The sequence below is a fragment of the Dermacentor albipictus genome, chromosome 4 (genome assembly GCF_038994185.2).
Source record: "Dermacentor albipictus isolate Rhodes 1998 colony chromosome 4, USDA_Dalb.pri_finalv2, whole genome shotgun sequence".
NCBI classification, from domain to species: domain Eukaryota; kingdom Metazoa; phylum Arthropoda; class Arachnida; order Ixodida; family Ixodidae; genus Dermacentor; species Dermacentor albipictus.
In genome coordinates this window covers 21,397,127-21,420,987 of record NC_091824.1, presented here as the reverse complement: position 1 = coordinate 21,420,987, position 23,861 = coordinate 21,397,127, and the positions used below count along the sequence as shown (strand labels likewise).

Genomic DNA, 23,861 nt, shown 5'->3' with positions numbered 1-23,861 from the left:
ATTGACTCTTAAAAACTATTGAATAGTCGTGTCTGTTCAAATGCAACGCATAACATCACTTTTAAATCTCAAAGGCAAGTGACTGCTGTAAGTGAGGACTGTTCCGAATGACTCTGCTGCTGGAGAGTAGAGATTCTGGTGCGGCTGTTGCGCAGACGTGCACCACTTGCTGAGTGAACTTGCACACGGGGGCTGATAACTTCTGCTTAACAAGTTTTTAGCTGTCACTCAACGTAAAAGCCCTGCTTTGGGGCAACATGTAAGTCTGCTAACTCGATTCAGGCAAGGAATTATTTTCTAGAGTGTCACCATGTTTGCAGGCGATGAAAATTGTGTGGTGCACGTGGTAGCACAGCCATCTCATTCAATGAACAAAACAGATCTGGATATATCTCTACGTGTATGGGAGGCACCCTTTCGTTAGTGTTATAATAGTGCACCACGTAACAGAAACCGTTGTTTATATTACGTAAGCTGCTCATAAATTGGACGTACAGTTAGGAAAAACATTAGATTGAAGTTTGAGACATAAGATTGGTATGCCCTCTTTTTCCTGTGATATAAATTGGGGATAATTTCCTTCTGTTTACAGCCCTCAAACATGCCGAAGGATACACCAACTTTGTTAATGGTAAAAATTTTGTCTTTTTACCTTGTACAACACCACGATAAGATTGGTTATACACGCGTATTGAATTATCACGCGGTTTAGTCATCACCAGCTGGGGTTCTTTAACGCGCACCTAAACATAGGTACTGGAGTGCTTTTCAATTTCGTCACCAATGAATTAAGTGGAATAGATCCGACCCACGAGCTCGAGTTTAGTAGGGCAATGCCAGAGCCGCGAATTAAGCTACCGCACCGGTCTAAAGAAAATACAAAAAGAATATGAAGGGAAAAACCAGTCACAAAACACAAAGGACAAGAAGACAGGTTCGCACCACAACGACTGGACTCTCAACTGAGCCAATCCAGTCGTTCTGGTATGAATCTTTCTTCTTCTCCTTTGTGTTTTGCGACTGGTTTATTTCTTCATTCGAATATGTACCGACTGGCCCGGATTTCAACCCTTCTGCAAGAAAGATGAAGCATAGACTGGAAAAAAAATCTTACACACCTTACTGGCAAAATGCAGTATGCGGTATAGTTTAATAAAACTGCTTTCGGCGCTCGAGCTCAGACTCCACTAAAGGTCCCCAAACCAATTACTGCGCAGTCTGTTACGCGAGGAATACGCAAATATAAACGGAATGTCTAGCTCAATGTTTTTTTTTTGCATACTTCACCTAAATTTTGCAAGCTGGCACTGAGTGGGGTAGATGTTGGCTGTAGGAATGTTTAGGTATATGTAGAGGAATAACATTGATTAAAAAAGAAAATGCGTGTTGAGAAAATTGCATAAACAGGCGTGGAGTACGGCCTGCGATCACGGTGACCCGAACCGATAATGCACTCTCTCACCAGAGCAGGATTGGCCACCCTGGTGCAGTACTTGGCCACAACCTCCTATATGAATACAACAATCCAACCCCGGCCCTCAGTCCGCAGCAGCCGCAAAGCAACTGACCACAGCGGCGGTCAGATCTGTGAGGGCGCTAAGAATGCCTGGCTCCGGACAGGCCGCCATTGGAATCTTAACCTTGCAACGTTCAACGTTAGAACGTTATCTAGTGAGGCGAGTCTAGCAGTGTTATTGGAGGAATAGAGGGTGGTAAATGGGATATAACAGAGCTCAGTGAGGTTAGGAGGACAAAAGAAGCACATACAGTGCTAAAAAGCGGGCACGTCCTGTGCTACCGGGGCTTAGCTGAGAGACGAGAACTAGGAGCCGGGTTCCTGATTATTAAGGATGTACCTGGTAACATTCAGGGAGTCTGTAGCATTAACGAGAGGGTAGCAGGTCTTGTTTAGAAACTTAATAAGCGGTACACATTGAAGGTCGTACAAGTGTACGCCCATACACCCAGTCATGATGACCAGGAAGTTGAAAGCTTTTATGAAGACGCGGAATTGGCGATGGGTAAAGTCAAAACAACATACACTATACTGATGGGGGACTTCAATGCCAGGGTAGGCAAGAAGCAGGCTGGAGACAAGTCAGTGGGCGAATATGGCATAGGCTCTAGGAATAGCAGCGGAGAGCTGTTAGTAGAGTTTGCAAAACTGAATATGCATAATGAATACCTTCTTCCGCAAGCAGGTTAGACGAAACTTGACGTGGAGGAGCCCAAATGGCGAGAGTAGAAATGAAATATACTTCATACTCTGCGCTAACCCGGGCATCATACAAGATGTGGACGTGCTCGGCAAGGTGCGCTGCAGTGACCATAGGATGGTAAGAACTCGAATTAGCCGACAGTTGAGGAGGCAACGGAAGAAACTGGCACACAAGAAGCCAATCAATGAGTTAGCGGTAAGAGGGAAACTAGAGGAATTCCGGATCAAGCTACAGAACAGGTATTCGGCTTTAACTAAGGAAGATGACCTTAGTGTTGAAGCAATGAGCGACAATCTTATGGGCATCCTTAAGGAGTGTGCAATAGAAGTCGGTGGTAACTCCGTTAGACAGGATACCAGTAAGCTATCGCCGGAGATGAAAAATCTGTGTAAGAAACGCCAATGTATGAAAGCCTCTAACCCTACAGATAGAATAGAACTGGCAGAACTATCTAAGTTAATCAACAAGCGTAAGACAGCTTACATACGCATATAATTGAACATGCTCTCAGGCACGGGGGAAGCCTAAAAGCAGTGAAGAAAAAACTAGGAATAGGCAATAATCAGATGTATGCGTTAAGAGACAAAGCCGGCAATATCATTACTTATATAGATGAGATAGTTCAAGTGTCTCAGGAGTTCTATAGAGATATATACAGTACCAGTGGCACCCAGGACGATAATGTGAGAGAGAATAGTCTAGAGGAATTTGAAATCCCACAAGTAACGCCGGAAGAAGTAAAGAATGCCTTGGGAGCTATGCAAAAGGGGAAGGCAGCTGGCGAGGATCAGGTAACAGCAGATTTGTTGAAGGATGGTAAGAACATTGTTCAAGAAAGACTGGCCACCCTATATACACAATGCCTCAGGACCTCGAGCGTATCGGAATCTTGGAAGAACGCTAACATAATCCTAATCCATAAGAAAGGGGACGCCAAAGACGTGAAAAATTACAGACCGATCAGCTTACTGTCCGTTGCCTACAAAGCATTTACTAAGGTAATTGCAAATAGAATCAGGAACCCCTTAGACTTCCGTCAACCAAAGCACCAGGCAGGGTTCCCTAAAGGCTACTAAAGAATAGACCATGTTCACACTATGGATCAGGTGATAGAGAAATGTGCGGAATATAACGAACCCTTATATATAGCTTTCATTGATTACGAAAAAGGTTTGATTCAGTAGAAACCTCAGCAGTCATGGAGGCATTACGGAAGCAGAGTGCAACGAGCCATATGCAAAAATACTGAAAGATATCTGTAGCGGCTCCACAGCCACCGTAGTCTTCCATAAAGAAAGCAACAAAATCCCAATAAAGAAAGGCGTCCGACAGGGAGATACGATCTCTCCAATACTATTCACAGCGTGTTTACAGGAGGTATTCAGAGACCTGGAGTGGGAAGAATTGGGGATAAAATTTAATGGAGAATACCTTAGTAACTTGCGATTCGCTGATGATATTGCTTTGCTTAGTAAGTCAGGAGACCAACTGCAATGCATGCTTACTGACTTGGAGAGGCATAGCAGAAGGGTGGGTCTAAAAATTAATCTGCAGAAAACTGCAGTAATGTTTAACAGTCTCGGAAGAGAACAGCAGTTTACGATAGGTAGCGAGGTGCTGGAAGTGGTAAGGGAATACACCTACTCAGGGCAAGTAGTGACCACGGATCCGGATCATGAGACTGAAATAATCAGAAGAATAAGATAGGGCTGAGGTGCGTTTGGCAGGAATTCTCAAATCATGAACAGCAAGTTGCCACTATCCCTCAAGAGAAAAGTGTATAGCAGCTGTATCTTACCAGAACTCACGTATGGGGCAGAAACCTGGAGGCTTACGAAAATGGTTCTGTTTAAATTTAGGACGGTGCCACGAGCTTTGGAAAGAAGAATGATGGGTGTAACGTTAAGAGATAAGAAAAGAGCAGATTAGGTGAGGGAAAAAACGCGGATCAATGGCATCTTGGTTGAAGTCAAGAAAAAGAAATGGGCATGGGAAGGACATGTAACGAGGAGGGAAGATAACCGATGGTCATTAAGGGCTACGGACTGGATTCCAACGGAAGGGAAGCGTAGCAGGTGGCGGCAGAAAGTTAGGTGGGCGGATGACATTAATAAGTTTGCAGGGACAACATGGTCACAATTAGTACATGACCGGGGTAGTTGGAGAAGTATGGGAGAGTCCTTTGCCCTGCAGTGGGCGCAACCAGGCTGATGACGATAAACATTGATTCAAAATGAAGGAAAAGAACTAGGAAGCTCACCAACAAGTACGTGGTCTGAATGGCGAGCAACACAGCAACAAAGAATGTCAAGCGGAAAGTCAGAGAGGCTGGGATAATCTGATGCGTGGCGGCAACGGAAAAGAAACGTACCATGAGTAAATATACTTATGAGGAAAATACGAAATCAGGAAAGATACAATTTATGATAACTCAAAAGGAAGGTCACTACTTTTCGAAGCAAGATCAGGATGCCTTAGAACACGCACTGATAAAGTAAGATATCAGAAAGAAGAAGAAGCACGTGCTTGCTGCGGTGAAGCTAGGGAAACGATAGAGCATGTTGCATTAGAATGTGAAGATATCTGCCCAGCGCTCAATTTAGGCACCACTGGCCTCCTTGAAGCCCTTGTGTTTAGCTTGAACAGTAAGATAGTAAACATGTCGGTAATGGAGGTCAGTAAGAGTCGATTGAAAAATTGGTGGAAGTATGGGAAAAGCAAATAAGGCAGGTGTACAAAAACAAAGGTCATAAAAGGGGTTCGGAAACCGGTTATAAAAATTTATCATGCCTTTTTTTCTCGCTTTTTTAACATAGGTAGGGCATTAGGCAATAAAAGAACAAGGGCCTGGTGACACAACCCATCGCCCATTTGAAAGGAAACGCTCCTAACCTCCATCCACGCGTTTTATTACTTTAAAGCGGCAAACAGTAAGCTTACAGTTTTCTTTGTTCGTCTGAGTTTCGCAAGACCTACTGGTGGAAAACTATGTGCGCAAAAATGTGCACGAGCCATACATGCGGCTTCAATAAGAAGCAGGATAGCTGTCCTCTAAGCAAAGTACAATACCATAGTTGCGTAGTAGCAATAACATAGAAGCACGCGCAGTCACCACGTGGTATAAAAGAAGGAAAAAGAAAGGCCTAATACGTAAATGCGCGTCATATGCAATGAGGAGTACCATTTCGGTGCTGTGATCGCAAGTAGCAGGGCGCGAAATAGTACGAACGACCCCGTGGAGCAGCACTGTCGGCAGTTTCCAACACCGCTACCTTGATGCAGCCCAATCCACTTCGACCGCAGAGCCGCCGCAGTATTTTTTGTCGTCGGGCACCTCACATCAAAGTACGCACCGTCCGAGCGTACATTAGGTTATTTCCACAAATATTTTGGTCAGATCGTTAGATGTCAGTGGCGCAAGCGCTGCAACATTGTTAAAGTAACAAGCAGCATCTACCACTCGGTAGCTGCCTCATAGCATTGTGCTTGCGATTTTGGCAAACCTGTACACTCGGATGCAGCCCAACTTAAACCATTTTGTAGACATAACCTCACCCATTTCCAAGTATCACGAATGTGGCAACTACTCTCAGTATTGTATTATAGAAATCAGATTTCCACAAACACAGGGGCCATTCAGAACAAAACGTCAGAACAATTTGCGGAACAAACCTGCCACATTCCGCGATTAGTGATTTGCGTTGCAGCTGGCTCGTTGGAATACAACGGTTTAAAATGCGGTGCGAAATTACACAACGCGAAGAGAACGACTGAACCGACAAGGTACGACATGTCCGTCCTGTCTTTTTTTTTTCGCAGAAGGATTTTGCGCTGAACATGCAAGTACCGTTTACCAAAAGGCCCAGCATATGTTCATTTGAAGGCTATTTATCAGTGCCCATAGGACAGAAACCAGCGTCCCTATATTATTTTCCAGCAGGAAACTACGTACTATGGCGAACTTATACAACAATTGTGAACGATTTGATGCTCTCAGAAACACTCTCCTCGAAACAGAACGACGTTCCTCGGGTAAATATTAAAAACTGCACTCCGCAAACGGGCGCAATGGCGAGCCGCGCTTGCAGTTGAAAGACCGGCCGAACTCGGTCATTTGTGCGAGCGGCAGGTGGCAGCGTTCGCGGGCGTCGATTCGCTGCCGTAAGGCGTCGCTGTCTGCAGCGAGGCTGCAGTGCAGGGCGCAATGGCCCACAAAGAACAGCTGCTCAGGAGTGAGGCGCAATCCGGGGAGCAGACAAGTGACTCCGCGCTCGTGTCGCAAGCTATCGAACGCCTTGTGTGCCGTCTTCAGTCCAACCAAGTCGGCTAGGAAGGCGTATCCTCTAGTGGTCGACGGCTGTTCACTGTTGTGGGCCACCTGGATAGAGAATAAGTTTTTTCTCTAACCGCAGCAGGCAGTAGGGCATAGATGTACCATGTGCGCTCATCTAACTAAACATCACTCGTCAGATACAGCGATGTACGAAATAGTGTTCGTGCCACTGCTATGCACCACCATGAACGGGCACGGCTATACACATACTCAGACATGGGCCTCTGCGATAATAGACCGATTTCATGGTGTTGCGCTACGCTACCGCTGCCGCCAGGCATGTCAGTCATAGTGGTCCTTAGTTGGCTCAACCGCAGCTACAGTAAGACACACTTTGTATTTTTACCGTGGCAAATACGCCTATCAGTTGTGATCAATAGGCAGAGGTGTGAAAGTAAAATGATTCCTGATATGTCGCCTTAAGACGACAAGGATGAAGTGCGCGAGCCAAGGCACTGGTGGTTTTGGCACGAGCGTGCCTCACGGAACGAACGCCTCGCCATTCTGGCTCGTACGGCTGAACTGGTGGCTGGTACTATGACCCTGTTTCCTTGACTTAAATAATCATCGGCAGCGAACCATGGCTGCAGAGACGTAACAATTGGCGACAAGGACGATATTGGTTCTCTCATCTGGGTACACAGAGAGCAGGCATCAGTAACTTGTCAGACGACAGACTTGTTTCCAAGCTTCTGGACAAGTACCAGCCTGTGTTTGACGAGGACATATCAGGGGACGTCGGTCCGGCGGTATAAATCAAAGTTGTGTAAATAGCAACGTCAAAGTTTGAAAACGCTCATCCGTTTCCCTTCGCGCTGCAGTAGACTGTAGAGGCTGAACTGGATCGACTGCAAGATCAAGGCATAATCAAGCCTGTGCAGCATTCGGATTGGAAACGCCTCTCTGATATGTTCGAAAGAATGGTTCGTTATAAATCAGCAGTGACTACCGTTGCATAGTGAATCAGGTACCGAAGAAGGCAGATTACCCACTTCACACAACTAATGAAGCCCTCAGCCACTTGAAGGGCGGCAAGGTATTCAGCACCCTGGATTTACCACAAGGTTACCAGCACCTGCAAGTGACAACATATCCAGCAGTGATATTGGCGCTCAACACACTGAACGGGCTCTACAAGGTCAAATGGTTGCCTTTTTGGATCTCTGCAGCACCAGCCATTTTTCAACCCTTTATGGAGGCTATCCTGTCTGGCATCACAGGCGTTCTGCATACTTAGATGACATGATCATCAGTGGAAAGGATACCGCGGAACATGCCGTCAGGTTGGAAGAAGTCCTCAAGAGGCTGCACAAGTACAATCTGCGCCTCGGAAAAGCCAAGTGCCGTTTTGTAGTTAGACACGTTTCTTTTCTAGGACACCGAATTGACAAAACAGGAGTTCACACCAGCCAAAAGAAAGTTCGAGCTATCATTCAGGCACCAGCGCCAAACTGCAAGGAAGCCCTGCAGTCATGTCTCGCAATGCTGGCTTTGTACGACAGATTCTTGAAGAACAGGGCAGCAATTGCCAGCTGCCTCTACCAGCTCCTTCAGCAGGACGCCACGTGGAGAGCGGAAACTCAGCATCACCAAGCGTTTAACAAACTTAAGAGATTGCTTCTCCGTCACAGCGCACTGGCACACTACGACGAACGGAAGGAGCTTCTTGTGTCATGCGATGCTTCACCGTATAGCATAGGAGCTGTTCTGTCCCAACGTGATGACCAGAATAGAGAAGCACCGATCGCATTTGCATTTGGGACTTTCGGGACGGCGGAACGAAACTATGAACAGTTGGATAGAGAAGGCCTTGCTGTAGTGTTTGCAGCTCATAAGTTACACAAATACATTGCGGAAAGAAAGTTAACTTTCGTCACTGACCATCAGCCACTGCTCGTCATATTGGGCCCGGAGAAACCAAATGGCTGGAATCCTTTAACCACGAATGACGAAATTGTCACATGGTAGCGACGTATAAAGAACACAGTAGCAATACTGTGAAAGACGAAACTAACTTTTATTGGGCGAACCTGTGCCCACAAAAACATGCTACGCTCAAGGAACGGCAACAGCGGCGAACACAGTCAGCGATAGTCGAAATCTGATCAGCGGATCAAGCGCGTCAGCTTTTATAGATCAGGCGTTAAAGGTTTCAGAGCAATCATTGGGACCCGCGTGTCTTCCACGAAGTTCTACACTCTTCGAGTCACGCATACATGCAATCAGATTACACATGGTTCGGTGACAGCCAGCGCATGGAACCATCGATAACATTCCAGAAACTTCCGATACATGCAGGTGCGTCCTGCGCTGTGTGATAAGATTTGTTAGGAGGTGACAAGCGGTCACCCGGAAAAAATAAACAAGTACCCGTGTCAATACCCCCCTCTTAAAAGGCATCGACCCCACGCTGCAAACAAAAGTAATAAACAACAACACCCGTAGCAAAGAGAAAAAATAAGGAAGCGTGTCAGCGTGCGTAAAATTGCTTAAGACGCACCACGTGGACCACCTCAGATCGTGCGCGGCGCCGTGTGAATGCAAAATCCCGTCTGCCGCGTCCTCATAGTCCAGTTCGCCAATACGTCAGATAACGAAATAGCGTCGCAATAGTTTCTCACTGTGTCCTCCTTGGCGTATCGGGGTACAAAACCAAACAGGGCCGCCGGACTGGTACTCGACGTAGCGTCGTCGAAGGGTGTAGTGTCGGCGGTCGGTACGCTGCTGGTTCTTGATCCGTAAGCGGGCGAGCTGTCGGGCTTGTTCGGCGCGCTGGAGATAGTTGGCGAGGTCGAGATTCCCTTCATCGCACGCGTGAGGCAGCATGGCGTCAAGAGTAGTCGTCGGGTTCCTGCGGTAATCCAGGTTGACAGCATGATCTGTATTGTTTCCTGCACCACCGCGTTGTAAGCAGAGGTTACATACACAGAACCGCGCCCCACGTCTTCTACTCGACGTCGAGGTACATTGCTAACCTGTCGGCGAGGGTCTTGTTCAGGCGCTTCGTGAGGCCATTCGTCTGCGGTTGGTAGGAAGTTGTCCTCCTGTGGTTTGTCCGGCTGTATTGCAGAATGGCTTGGGTGAGCTCTGCTGCAAAGGCCGTTCCTCTGTCGGTGATGAGGACTTCTGGGGCACCATGTCGCAGCAGAACGTTCTGCACGAAAAATTTCGGCACTTCGGCTGCGCTGCCATTCAGTAGAGCTTTTGTTTCAGCGAAGCGGGTGAGATAGTCCGTTGCCACGACGATGCACTTATTTCTGGATGTTGACGTCGCAAACAGTCCATACACATCCATCCCGATCTACTGAAATGGTCGGCAAGGAGGTTAGATTGGCTGTAGTAATCCGGCTGGCTTTGTCGGTGGTGTCTTGCCTCACTGACAGTCTCGGAATGTCTTGATATAACGGGCGACGTCAGCGATCAGGCGCTACCAGTAATACCTTTCCTGTATGCTCCACGCCATCCGGGAGAACCCGAGGTGATCAGTGGTTGGATCGTCATGTAGCGCCTGCAGTACTTCTAGACACAGCGCTGACGGAACAACAAGAAGGTAGTTGGCACGCACTGGCGAGTTCTTTTTCACGAGCAGGTTGTTTTTTAGCGTGAACGAAGACAATCCGCGCTTAAATTCCCTGAGGAAAACGTCGGCATGCACTTCTAAATACTCGACGACGCCAGTGCTGGCTCCTCCGCCTGAACTACCATGTACCTGTTCTCTTGGCTTAATAAATCGTCGGAAGCCAACCACGGCTATAGCTACGTAACAATTCTAGAACAAGCATAATTGATGCGGCGTAAGTCTTGTACTATAAGATAACAAGGTAAACAATGAATTCTATTTATTTATGTAAACTTATTTCTTTATTTAATTTTTGATTGATATTCTTCAAGGGCCAAGCATTACAGAGGGCAATGACAAACCCGAAATGCAAGAATAGATAGACCATGTCGCTGTTTGCAAACATAGGCCCTGGACGGCTTCCGGTTTTGCTTACTGACGTAGCCCGCTAAGCAAGGGAGCAAAAAACAGGCATCGGCGGTCTTATCGAGTACCAGGAGTGCGTTAGAATTTAAGCCCGCATATGTTCAACACTTTTTCTCCATGCATACGGAGGATTTTACAAGTCCAGGGTGCCGTAAGTTATATGAAAAATTATAGTAGTAGTAGAGAAGGTAAGTTCAAATTTCATTTCGTGGCTGTTATACTTGCAGTTCTGTTATAATCAGACAGAATCAAGCGGACTGCGTTTTTCTGGACAATTTCAAGAGAATATAAAGGTGTTCATTATCCAGAACCCAGACATACGCGGCGTAGTACAACCTTGCATGGATTAGTGTTTTGTACAGCATGAGATTATCGCATCACAATTATTTCAAACCTAAACAGCTTGAAGTGGCGCATTCGATTTGCAGAAGGATTTTGATGTGCGCAACAATACTTTTTGCAGAAGCCTTACTGTGAAGGTCCGTTTACAATGCAAGCAAATATTTTGTTGTTTCGATTTCACGTTAAAGTGTGGATCTTTCTTTATTATTGCGAATGTTTGAGTTTCCATGAAGTCATCTATATGCCATTAAGCTAGGCTTGGGAGCGGGATAGTTGGGACTCCTAAAATAGTAGATTTGAAGGAATACGGGGACGAAATATGACACCGTGAACCTCTACCCACCACTTAAAAACACGGGGATGGCGGGAGATGGAAATTAAAGGCGATTAGCAAAAACGAGCACAAAGTGAAAGCAGGAGGCAGCGTTTTGACAAGTGGACTTGTCGAAACCTTGAATCCTTGAAGAAGACAAGTCCACTTGTCAAAACGTTAGCTCCTGCTTTCACGTTCTTCTCGTCTATCACTGCGACAATTTTTGAGTGAGTCGGCGCGGTAAGATAGACGGCAATGGCCAAGAAGGTTTGAAAAAAAAAGAAAACAAACAGAGAGAAATACAGAGGAGGAAACTTCTCAAAGCATGCCCCCAATACAGCAATACCGCACAAAAATGTGCATGCAACTAAGCACTTCCACTAAAAATGTAAATGCCAATCTGGCAAGCGCAAGTCAAATTGCCTCAAAACCAGAGTGTCGAACCAAACCGGAAACCGAAATGAAAACCTTGCTCCACCGAGATTTTCAGCCTAAACGAAGCCGGACCGTTAATCTTACAACGTGCCTGAACTCGAGCTAAACCTGAGCGGAAAAATAATCATAATGGTTACCGGTCAGCAAGAAGTGGTTCAAGCAAGTAGGTCGACACTTATCGCTAATAGGTAAATTATTAAAATTATTTTAAATAGTTACTTTTTCAGTCAGCTCACCCCACTCGCAGATTGTTACGACTCCCGATTTGCGTTGTGTGTGACAATGGGGATAGACTATGTGTAAGTGTTGGTAACTATGCCGCCACCTAGGAAGAGATGCTTCCACTTGTGAACCCGGCTATGCAAGTAGGTTTTCGTGAGTGAAACATTGTTTCAGGAGATCTGAGGAGTCACCCTTTCAGCTGACGCTCTCAATTTGGTCTTTAGTTGAGCTCGCTGTTATTACTCGATAATCTGTACAACTGTCACGCCAGGAAATACGACGAACAAGAGCGACGGTGTCCTCTATGAGGGAAAATAAGCAAACCGGCGAGTGCATTAGCGTGGCTTCTTTTAACTATAGCATTATGGTCCCTGATGGACGCCGCCAGCTCCTCAGTGGACGAACACAATTTGTTTCAACGGCAAGGGAATTCTGAATCTCTTACGTGCCATAGTTCAACCCACGTTCGCTGCATGCAAGGGCAATATAACGCTCTTCGAATTTGCAAATAATTCATGGAGGACTATGCACCTGCTTCGGACTTTATATCCGCGTTTAATCACTGCAATGATCCACGCCGTGTGCAGCTGCGTGAAAAAGTAGACGTGGCGTTCCATATAGAGTGTCCTAATTTGCCCTTCAGGAGCAAGAATCTTTTACCTTCCTATTAGAAAAAAACAAGAAACAGAGCAGTAGTTAAAATGTTGATTTATGTTCACGCTAAAGTAAAACATTTTAATATATGCAACAAAATGTGAACACGCACTTTCTCTGGCACCACCGATCATAGACCTTAGCTTACTCAATTGACGCAAAAGAAAAAGGTAATTTCACGCCATGTCTCCCAGACGGGTTACTCAACCACGTGAGATTTTGTAGTAATAATAATGTTTATTTAATACCCTGCTCAGAGTGATCTTTCCATGTGTTCTTGCTGAAAAAACGATTTCCTACCATTTGGCCTGCTTTAAAAGTTTGCTCTAGTCAGAGAAGCGCCGAGCGAAATTTGTTTTGAAAAAATACTGAGGAACGAGGATCAAAATAAATGGGCGGCTAAGGTGCACAAGTATCTGTACCTGAAAATCGTTAACGTAAAATGGAGGAAGACGCAAAGAAACTTACAAACCGAGTATATGTTAATTGAAATCGTAAATGGTGAACCAGGAGCCATCAGGAAGAGAGAGAAACACAGACAGAGTATTGGACACAAAAAATACAAGTTAAAAAATATATATTGCCAACTATCACGATACTCCCTATTGCAAAACTGCGTCGTACCTCTGTACGTGTTGTCATTTTGCGATATATTGGCTAACGCCTACAACATGGCTCGTGCGGAAAATGGCAAACGGAGTGAAGTGTGGCGCGACTGCCTCGCTAATCGGGAAATCATGACAGGCAGCGCATGGGTGATGCATGGGCGCGATTTGCAGCAGCGGCAACAACGCTGCAACAACGCTGTGTATGTCGTTTCTACGTTCGTCCCTTGCATATTAAGCGCTGTTATTCAACGGGCAAAAGGCTGTTCACTCTGACAAAGGCCGTGCCAGGGCCTAAACGTTAGTGAAGAATTATTCCTGTTTAATCATGTGCCACCTGCATACTCTTCGATAGACGATAACATCTGTATAATTAATTCAATTACATACAAACGCACGCACACACACACACACACAAACACACACACACACACACACACACTCACATATATATAGTGACGGGGAAGAAGAAAGCAGCAGTAGTGTGAATACGATCTTTTTATTGGGCGGACCTGCGCCCACAAAAGCGAATTACACTCAAAGCGGAGCGATAGCGGCGAACACAGTCGATGATAAGCAGAATCTGATCGGCTCGTCAAGCACGTAAGCTTTATGCACAAGTCATTCCAATCTTCCAGAGTAATCACTGGTGCCCGCGTATCTTCCAGAAAGTACTAGAGAATTCGGGTCGCACATACAATCAGATTACACAAGCTTCGGCGACAGCAGATAACGCATAGGACCATCAAAAACACTCCAGTAAGTACCAAATCAAGCGCGCGCGCCCTGCTTCGACAGAAGTTGTTAGTCGGTGAAATTTAGTCCCCGAGAAAAGGATAAGTAAACGTGTCAATTCCCCCGTCCTAAACGGCAAAGTCCCTATGCTACAAAGGGTTATGAAAGTGAAAGCAAAACCAGCGTAATAAAGAAACAGCAAAAGAAAAAAAACGAAGTAGAAATGAAGTTTCTAATTTCGACAGCGGGCGTAAAAGCACCACGCGGACGGCTTCAAGTCGCACGCGCTGTCGCTGCGATTGCGGAATGCCGTCTTGCACGAATTCATAGTTCAGTGTGCCAATATGTCGCATGATCTTGTAAGGGCCGAAATAGTGTCGTAACAGTTTCTCGCTGAGTACTCGTCGTCGTATCGGAGTCCAGACCCAAACGCGTTGACCTGGCTGGTATTCCACGTAGCGTCGTCGAACACTGTAGTACCGGCTGTATGTCCTTTGCTGGTTCTTGATGCACAAGCGGGCGAACTGTCGGGCTTCTTCGGCGCGCTACAGATAGGCGGCGACGTCTAGATTCTCTTCTTTCGGTGACGTGCGGCAGCATGGCGTCGACAGTCATCGTCGGGTTCGTGCCGTAAACCAGCTTGAACGGCGTGATCTATGCTGTTGCACCACTATGTTGTAAGCAAAGGCTACGTACGGCAGGACCGCGTCCCACGTCTTGTACTCGACGTCGACGTACATTGCTAGCATGTCGGCAAGGGTCTTGCTCAGGCGCTCCGTAAGACTATTCATCTTCGGGTGGTAGGCTGTAGGGCTGTGGCCTGTCTGGCTGTATTGCAGAATTGCTTCGGCGAGATCTGCTATAAAAGCCGTTCCTCTGTCCGTGACAAGGATGACAAGGATTTCTGGGACGCCATGTTGCAGCAGGATGTTCTCGTAGAAGAATTTCGCCACTTTGGCAGCACGGCCTTTCAGCAGAGCTTTCATTTCAGCGAAGGGGTCGATGTAGTCAATCTCCACGACGATCCACTGATTTCTGGATATGGACGTCGGAAATGGTCCCAGTAAACGAATTTCTATTTGCTGAACGGTCGGCAAGGAGGCTCAATAGGCTGTCGCAATACCGGTGGGCGTGTCGGTGGTGTCTTGCGTGGCCGACAGTCACGGCATATCTATACGTTATGGGCGACGTCGGCTGTCAGGCATGGCCAGTAGTACTACTCTTGTATTCCTGCTACCGTGCAGGAAAGCTCGAGGTGCCCGGCTCTCTGATCGCCGTGCAGGGTGTGCAAGACTTCCGGCCGGAGTGCTGCGGGCACAACGAGAAGGTTGATTGCGAGGACTGTGGAAAAGTTCTTTTTTACAAGGACATACTTGTGTAAAAAAACGAAGACAGCCTACGCCAAAATACCCTAGTGACAACGTAGGTCTTGCCTTCTAATTACTCCGCAAGACTTCCTAACTCCAAGTGCACTCGCAGCTTCTCAGTGAAGTCGTCTGCGATTATTGTTTCTAGGAAGGAGTCGTCATGCAGTTCGTAGCGGTGGTCGGCCAATAAGGGCGGTGACAGGCAGTTTCATGTGAGAGTACTTCCTCCCGGACTTAAACATGACGGTGATGTCGAATTCGTGGAGTCTGAGACTCTACTATGCTAGGCAACCTGAAGGATCCTTTAAATTTTCCAGCCAATTAACACAAGGCGTTCTGGTCGCATACCACATTACAGTACCAGCCTTATATGTAAGGCCGAAATTGCACCGTATCCCAGATGATCTCAAGATACTCTTTCTCCGTCGTAGAATTATTCGCTTCCGCTTTCCACAGTGACCGGCTAGCCTAAGGTATTACGCTTTCAACACCGGCCTTCCTTTGATCCAGCATGGCACCGAGTCCTCAGCTACTTGCGTCAGAGTGAATTTCCGTCTTCGCGTCTTCCTCAATGTGTGAAACCACCATCCGTGACTGTGCCGTAGTTTAAGCTCCTCAAATGCGTAACCTTGCTGTATTTCCCATTTAATGTTAACGTCGCCGTTGTGAGATGAGTTAATGGTTCCGCAATTGTTGAAAAGTCTCTCACAAGGCGCGTCTAGTAGGCACACATGCAAAGTTATCTGCGCACTGCCTTTTTGTCGACGTGCCGCAGAAACTTAAATATGGCAGCTGTTTTCTGCGAGACGGCACGCACTCCATACTTACTGATGACGTCGTCTAGCAAAACGGTACTTTTCTGGCTTCAGGGTGAGTTCAGGCGACTTGATCGCATTTTGTACTGCCTGAAGCCACCTCAAGTCATCTTCCAAATTCTTGGCAAAGACTACATCATTCAAGTCTCCCACTTCAGTTCTTTCAAGCGTGTATCTATCACACGCCGGAATATTCCAGGCGCCGAGCAAAGTCCGAATGGCATCACATTTAACACGAAGTGGTCGTCTGGAGTAATAAACGTGGTCTTCTCTCAATCCCTTTCGTGGTCCTTCATTTGTCATTAAACAGTCTTGAGATGCATCGACGAAAACTACTTAGCATTGCAGAGTCGGTCTTATGCGTCATCTATGCGTGTGAGAGGGTTACGTCCTTCTTCGTTATTTTGTTCAAGCAGCGATAATCGACGCACAGGCGTAGTGTTCCATCCTTCTTCTTCCGTAAGACTACAAGAGCCCCCCCCCCCCTCGTCCCCGGTTTCTGGACTGCTGAATGATTTCGTCGAACAGCATTTTTTCGTCATGTTGCCTTATAGGTTCTTGTTCTCACATATAAATTCGGTAGGGGCTCTGGCGGACTGGTCGAGCTAATTCTTCAGTTATTATGCGGTACTTTGCAACTGTGTTTGCTGAATCCTCGACGACGTAGAAAGGGAGTCTGTATCGTCGGAGAAGACTTTCGAGTTGTTGTTTACTCAGGTGGACGCATGGGTTTATATCCAAGACTGGTTTCGGAACTACGGTCGTCGAGGCATACGCAGCAGAATCCGAGAGGACAAACGTATTGGAGGTTTCCACAATTTCGTAGAGGTACGCGATCGGTTGGTTGAAGGCGTTTCGTTGAATTCGGTCAGTATCACTTTCGCGTTTCCTTCGTGGAGTCGAGTGATCCCTCTTGCAAATTTGACGGTTGGGCAGTAGACGTTGGTCGCTTTCAGTTACATCTTTTACATCTGCACGTGTATTGGTGCCGACAGAAATGACAATGTTGCAGCGAGATGGGATGCTCAATGACCTTCGAACATGCTCAAGGCGTAGTGACTACGAGAGCTCTCCGACATCATCGCGTGATTTTAGGATACCATTATCGACTTCGACTTCAGGTCGATGATTGTGCCTTGTTGGTTCAGCAAGTCCATGTCAATAATTACGTCGTGTGAAACATTTGCAGAATAAGGAATGTGGCAGGGTAGTTTCTGTAATGAACGGTAATTCTTGCGATGCAGATTCTCGGTGGTGTTATTAGGTGCCCCTCATCTGTTCGAATTTGAGGGCCTACCCATTCAGTCTTTGCTCTCTTCAACTGGGCGGAAATGGGTCCACTCATGACGGAGTAGTCGGTTCCTGTGCCCACTCAGGTGGTGACTGTATGGCCGTCGAGATGCACGTCAAGCTCGGTGGTTCTTTGTATTGCGTTGCAGTTTGGTCATGGCGTTTTATTACGGCTGTGTCGTATTGGCCTGCGGCTCGAACGTCCCATTGTCGGGCGTTACTTTGTCGGCGTATTTTTTTTTTTTTTGCTAGGCTTCATCGGGATATCGTCGTGTCGTTAATGTCTCGTCAAGAGACGCTCTTCGGCGTCTTCGTCAGCGGTGGAGGACCTCCGTCATTTTGACGAACAGTAACTGCACCTCCATCGTTCGCTGTATTCCGTTTTCAGCATATGGGCTTCCAGATAGGCCCTAGGCTGGGCCGCTGTATGACCGGCGTGGCGGGGACAGGTTCGCTGGGCGGCCGTGAACGAGGCGGTTGTCTAGGGCTTCACTGAGTAGCGGCGAGGTAGTCCTTGATATCACGAGGACATACACCTTGTTGCGGGCGTGGTGCGTACACGGCGAACCATCGCATTCCAAAGTCATGGTATACGCATCGGTGGTAGACATGGCCCACCTCTTCGCGGTGATATCAAAGCGGATGGTGGTCGAGGGCGCACCAAAGGTCATTCTCCCTGAGAATACTGTGGGGCGGGGGGGGGGGGTAATTGCTCTTTCTCTAGACGCCACCTATCCGTACATTCACATTGTAAACGTAAAGTTAGCGTGATTTATATTTTTCTAATTAAAAACATTTGTGCCGCCAGAAAAAAATACCCTGTATGTGTATATATATGCGTACAATGCGTACCTTTTTATAAGACTCAAGAAGACATCCCATCTTTCGCCGAAAATAGTGGGGCGCTGTGTCGTTCCGCGCTGCCAAAGGACCAGCGTCCGTGGCGACCTTGGAAGATAGTTGATTGAAGACGTGAAACAGCTCATGTGCTATGACCTGCGTAGATTTGCGTCATCTGAGCACTTGTCTTTAAGTGAGAGCTGCAAATGTTGCTGTTAAAATCTGTAGTTGGTTGCTACATTCTTGTCAGGTTACCAGAGCAATGTAAACAGGATACAAAGAAGCGATGTGAACAACACAAACGCTGGTCTAGATAAAGCACGTTGGTGGACTTGTTGGTTGCAATTTATAATAACACAGTTTGGCGTGATATGACACGAGTTATTCACTGGTCTAGAGTCATTTAGCATGAAAAGGAACGTGGCGATTTCATTAGCACCGATGCCCTTCACACCAAACGAGAGGAACGTAGTATCTTCGTGAAACAATGAGTGGAACACATGCGCGCTAATAACGCTCTGTTTTATGGATCTTGCATTGTGCATACCTGTGTCAAGGAATTTTATTTGTACTCCAGGCTTTGTAGTGTCTACATCTTTACTTCGTTTCCGGTTTGTATTGCACTGGTAATACAACCAAGAACACGGGCTGATTGATAAGGGTGCACTGTTCTAGGCTGTTTGTTTACCGCAATCTTCCGAAATATCACAGTTCCTCATGGCAGAGTACACAAAACATACAGCGCTCGCCAATTGAGTGCCACGAATCACAATGTGATTGTACACGTTTTCGTGTAATTTTTGTTTAGTTCTGTAATACTGCATTGTCCCAGTTGTTTTTCTTTACATATTCAATACGACAAGCAGTCTTTTGGAAGCCAAGGCAGCAGTGCTACAATTTTATGAAGCGCAAAAAAGACAAGTCGTCAGAACATCAAGGAGTGTAATGACAAACTGACTAGCTGGCTAATAAGTAACAAGTAGAACACGATCGCAGGTCCATAGTGCATTTCCATTCTTCACAGAGTGCCCTTCCACTCTGCGCAGAATGACCAGCGAAGCTAAGTATTTGGGCCCCCTTATACAGAAGCTGAAGAGGTTTTAGATTTGGAAGAGTTGCGGTGGTTTCGAATGCTGCCACAGTGTAATTCAACTGCTTAAGTTATTTTCTCGATTGTGCAGTAGCAGCGCTGCAATCGCCGTTTAAATTTTTGTGGAAGCTCCTCCCCCCTCCCCCTCGCGCGCTATGCGTAGCGCGGAAAGACGGGGCGAGAGTATGGCGTCAATAGAGAATTTTAGTGCGTGCGGTATTCCGGCAAGCGTGGGCGTTTTGCCGGTTTAGCGGGGGCGTAAACGTGAGCGGCCAGATTGGTGGCGCCAACTGGTGGCGGAAAGTTCAACCACACAAACACATTGGTAATTACTATATTCTGTTTAGCTGCTGCTGTAAATTTTTGACAGCGGCGTAATCATGTTCACAATTACGCTCCTGCCAAATATTTGCACCAGCAGCGAAGCAGGATATAGTGGATTACTGCAGTTTTAGCTCTGTGTTTTTCTGGTTGAACTCTACGCCACCAGGCGGCTGCACCGCTCTGGCCGCTCACGTTTACGCCCCCGCAAATCTGGCAATCCGCCCAAACCGCCCCCGTTTGCCGGAACAGTGGACAAGCTAAAAGCCTATAATAAGGGGTAACGTGAACGCTCTATTCGAATCACGCACACCGCCGATAGCTTAAATGACGTCATGATCGTCTACGCACTCGAATCTCGTCAGCCGACGCGCGGCGTCTAAAATGAGTAGCGGTGACTTCTGACGTGTTAAAGTATAATTTTTGTATTCAGGGGATGAAAAACTATAATTCCCTGAAAGCTCATTTTTTTAAGAGTGCTTCAGCTTCCCTTTAATGGCGAACTGCACCTCCACCGCGGGTTGGCTTGGCACTTCACTATCCTCAGCATCGGCACACGTATGGGGAGTGCTTAACGCCTGCTTAACGCCGCGTTACGTTCGGTAACGTTCGAGATGTTGCGAAGCGTAAGCGTAATGAGGTTTTGATAGCTACCCCTGTTCACGAATAAGCCAGCTGCTTGGTTTGGCTGCGCCGAGAGAGCGCTAATGGCCGTAGCGCCCCTCCGTCTTGTGGTGTAAGATGTCGTTGGTAACAAGCCATCTGCTGCATTTCCGTGCCTAGACAAAGAACCGAATCGGTATTTAGTATGTTGCGTGTCTGGTACGGGAAGGCCGCGTGTAGTGCGTACTGCCGAAGAACAAGCTGCTCACGAGGCCTAACATCGAGAGCGCAGGCGTGAGCAAGAGCGGGAGGCGGCATGAACCATCGAGGGGCGCGCCGAGGAGGCTGTGTGTAAGCGGCGGGCTCGAGCGGAAAGCCCCCCAAATCACGAACTGATCAATGCGGCGCAACTACGGAGGCACTACGCTCGGAAGGCTGATACAGTGGTGCGAATGCGTGATTCCGTCTTGACTTCATCGACAAAAAGCTTGGCTGCACTTGTCGCGTGTGTGACCGATTGTTCTTTGAAAGCGGCCTATCGGTGATTGCGAACATGCGATGTGTGTAGCTGTACTGGTCAACACCTTCGCATAGCGGAATGATCGTGATCGTGATGCCATTTAGCATTGCATTTTTGAATTAAATTTAGATTTATTTCCGGCGATTATCTTCTCTAGGAGCTCTGATAAGAAGCAGCATATCTTCCTGATGTGGCCCCAAGGTATTGTCAATACTAATGTAACACAGTGCAACAAATAGTCGAAGTGGCACATACATCTACAGTAACATGCACTCCAATGGCGTAGCTATAAATGAGAACTACACGATTTTGCTGAATAGCGTAAAAATACAGAGGCATAGGCTCTGGAAAAAACTGTGAGAAGTCTTATTAACAAATAATACTAGAAAATGTGACTAAATTTGCATCTCTTACAGTAGGTTTTCCCAATTTTCTAAACACTTGCAATCAGGCTGACTTGACATCTTGGGCTAGGTGAAAAATGAAAGGTAGCTTATAAATGCTAGGTTGATATGGGCTGTGTCAGGTATGCTTCATACTGCTTTGTAATACGAGGAGTAGCAAAATGTGAAGTTCCGAAGTTGGAAACGTCTGCTCGCTACCATCCGCTTATATGAAACATTTTCGCACTGTGGCGTGTCTCGACTTGTGCAGATGTTGGCGTACTATATATTCAGCTTTTATGCACAAGTAGTTCAGCAGCTCTTTTGATCCAAAGCTCCACGATTATTCCATATGCTGGTTTCGTTTGCCTTCCAGTCATAATGCGATACTGAAATACGAGGTGCTTATCGGCACAATAATGTGGCTTGGCTGACACTCTCCAACAACGCTATCAGTATAAAAAAGCCATCATTATTCACTTTGAATGTTAACTGGTCTTTTATGCGAAGCATATTACGAGAGCTCAACCCAGCTCCTCAGGCGCGGCGGTGTCGCCATGAAACCACGTGACACCGTGACGTCACGACAGAGAAGTGGCTTTGGCTCAACTCTTGCAAGACGGGCTGGGTGGGAATCAAACCAGGGTCTCCGGAGTGTGGGACGGAGACGCTACCACTGAGCCACGAGTACGATGCTTCAAAGCGGTACAAAAGCGCCTCTAGTGAATGCGGTGTTGCCTTAGAAACGAGCTGTTTCTAAGGCGTGCGTCTCTTGCTCAGGCGCACATTTCGTTGCCGCGCCGAACGCTGCTTTGCTCGACGCTCACCGCGTCCAATGCGGGGCGCGTAGTCGCTGCCCTGTAGCCCATTGTCTTACACCCCTTGGCGGGTCGACGGGAACGCTGTCGCGTTCCACTCTTGAAGGCGAAGCAGTAATGCATGAGTTGTTTCTTCGTCTAGCCGAACCAAATATAGCCAAGCAACAGCAGTTCACCAGGCTAAACAGTGGTTCAACAACTAAAATAAAGGCTAGTATGCTTCGCATCCTGGGCTTAACCTTACCTAAGCCACAGCCATTTTTAATCTAATCTACCAACTTGAATGCACGTCCTTACTGGCCTAATTTATTTGCTTAGATCCATTTTAACAGAAAATACTGGATTTACGTGCAGCGTAAATATGGGTTATCTTTCTTGTAACCCTACGCTTTTGATTTACTGCATCTTCCATCTCTGTAGTCATGAGACGGTAGCTGTAACTGTTGTTAAAAGTTATGCCAAGGGAACCAATAAGCTTTTACGTTGAGAGCGCTGCTCTTAGGCGTCCTTTCTTGCGGCAAACTTAAGCATCAGTTGTAACTGAGCGAACGAGCACAACAAAAGACAGTTAACGCGGCGTGCACAGGAGGATGAAAAAGCGGCGATAACGAAGAAGCCTGAGGAGGAAAACGGAGAGGATGCTGCAGCGGGATCATGAGGCAGAAAGCGGAGGATGATATGGGAAATGAGCGAGGAAGAAAGCGGTGCAACGGCGGTGACCAGGGCCCGAGTCATGACGGATCGGAAGGGAACTGGTTCACTTGGCTTCATCTAATTGGCCAAATTTTGCTTGCATCAGAGGCCGTCAGAGATATCGGGGCGGCACCACAAATTACGATCACGTCACCCATCTGCCAATCATTTTCAAAGCAAACCCGTCTCTTGCTAAAAGGGGAACCGAGGAACGGGTAGTCCGCTTTGGGTTCCATTGCTGTGGCTTGGCTGTTGGCTTGCGACCCAGGCCGCGCGCGCCGGTCGCACGGCCCAGGAGACACGCGGGCGTCGCGCGCACGTGTGTTGGTTGCTTCGGAGGCTATTACTTGCCTTTGTCGTCTGCTTGGCGTTGCTTATTCGGTGTCGACCACGGCTGGAAGTGCGATACGCGTTCAAAGAAATGACGGACCATGAGTTGCAGCGCTCCTGCCGGGTTTCTAAATAGACCCTTTGCAGGCTACGCTATCAGTTGGAGGAGACTCCGGTGCAAGCGTAGCAGCGCTCATTCCACGTTGAGGAAGAAATTGCGTGCTTCGGTTCACCGCCACGAGCCTGCAGCTCCCAGAGGTCGGTCGTAAACGAATCAGTCATCGGAATTGCCGAGATCTCTGCTGCCGACACTGTCCACGAAGTTGCTCTGGCATTACTGTGTTGGCAGGTAGAAGGGCTGGGTCAGCATTCTTGTGACCTCCGCTTCAAAGCCAATGCCAAGGAAATATGTGCATGGTGAGATCGAACTCCCAGTACTATAACTAGCCTGAATGCATCGCAGATCGCCGTTCAGCAATCAGAAGGTTTCAATCTAGGCTGGTCTAGTGCTTCCTTCGTTAGGCTGATGAAACCATGCAGTCAGTACGGGAAGATATTGTGGAGATCTCTTATTTGGCTGCCGTTTGTTCTCTAGTTCGGGAGTGCCGCACTTTGTTCTTCAATTTCACGGCACAGCGCGCACCCTCAGAACCACACTCTTCGATTTTACTTCCCTAAGGCAATGCAGGGCTCGTGTACCGTAATGTTCAATTTCAAGTACCATTGCATCTATCACGCGACGCGCTGTGGGGCAGATCGCAGGAATAGCGGCAGCGCGGTGGCAAGTGAGTCATGTCCGAGCCGATGACGAACGGCGAAAAAACAAGGAAAATTGATATAGTCGGCTAGTAAATGTGACCCTAAAAACTAGTTCAAGATTTTCTTGCGCTCACTACATAGGAAGTACTGGCAGTGCATTCCTGTTGCGTGCATCGTACAAGCTCCTAG

At 47.2% G+C, this 23,861-nt stretch overlaps 1 protein-coding gene across 6 annotated transcripts in view; it reads right to left on the bottom strand.

Moving 5' to 3' along the window:
• LOC135915139 (endothelin-converting enzyme 1-like) overlaps positions 1 to 23,861 on the bottom strand; it is a 105,467-nt gene that overhangs the window by 3,038 nt on the left and 78,568 nt on the right. For 4 of the 6 annotated variants that reach the window (XM_065448141.2, XM_065448142.2, XM_070538020.1 and 1 more), the window contains 2 exons: positions 18,168 to 18,311; positions 5,878 to 6,597 (listed from right to left, as the gene is read on the bottom strand). In XM_065448141.2, the coding sequence (XP_065304213.1) occupies positions 6,259 to 6,597; positions 18,168 to 18,311 (483 nt within the window). In that variant the 3' untranslated portion in view covers positions 5,878 to 6,258. Of the gene's footprint in view, positions 1 to 5,877; positions 6,598 to 18,167; positions 18,312 to 23,861 lie in introns of those variants that run through there. The other 2 variants (XM_065448140.2, XM_070538019.1) reach the window with 2 other exon arrangements.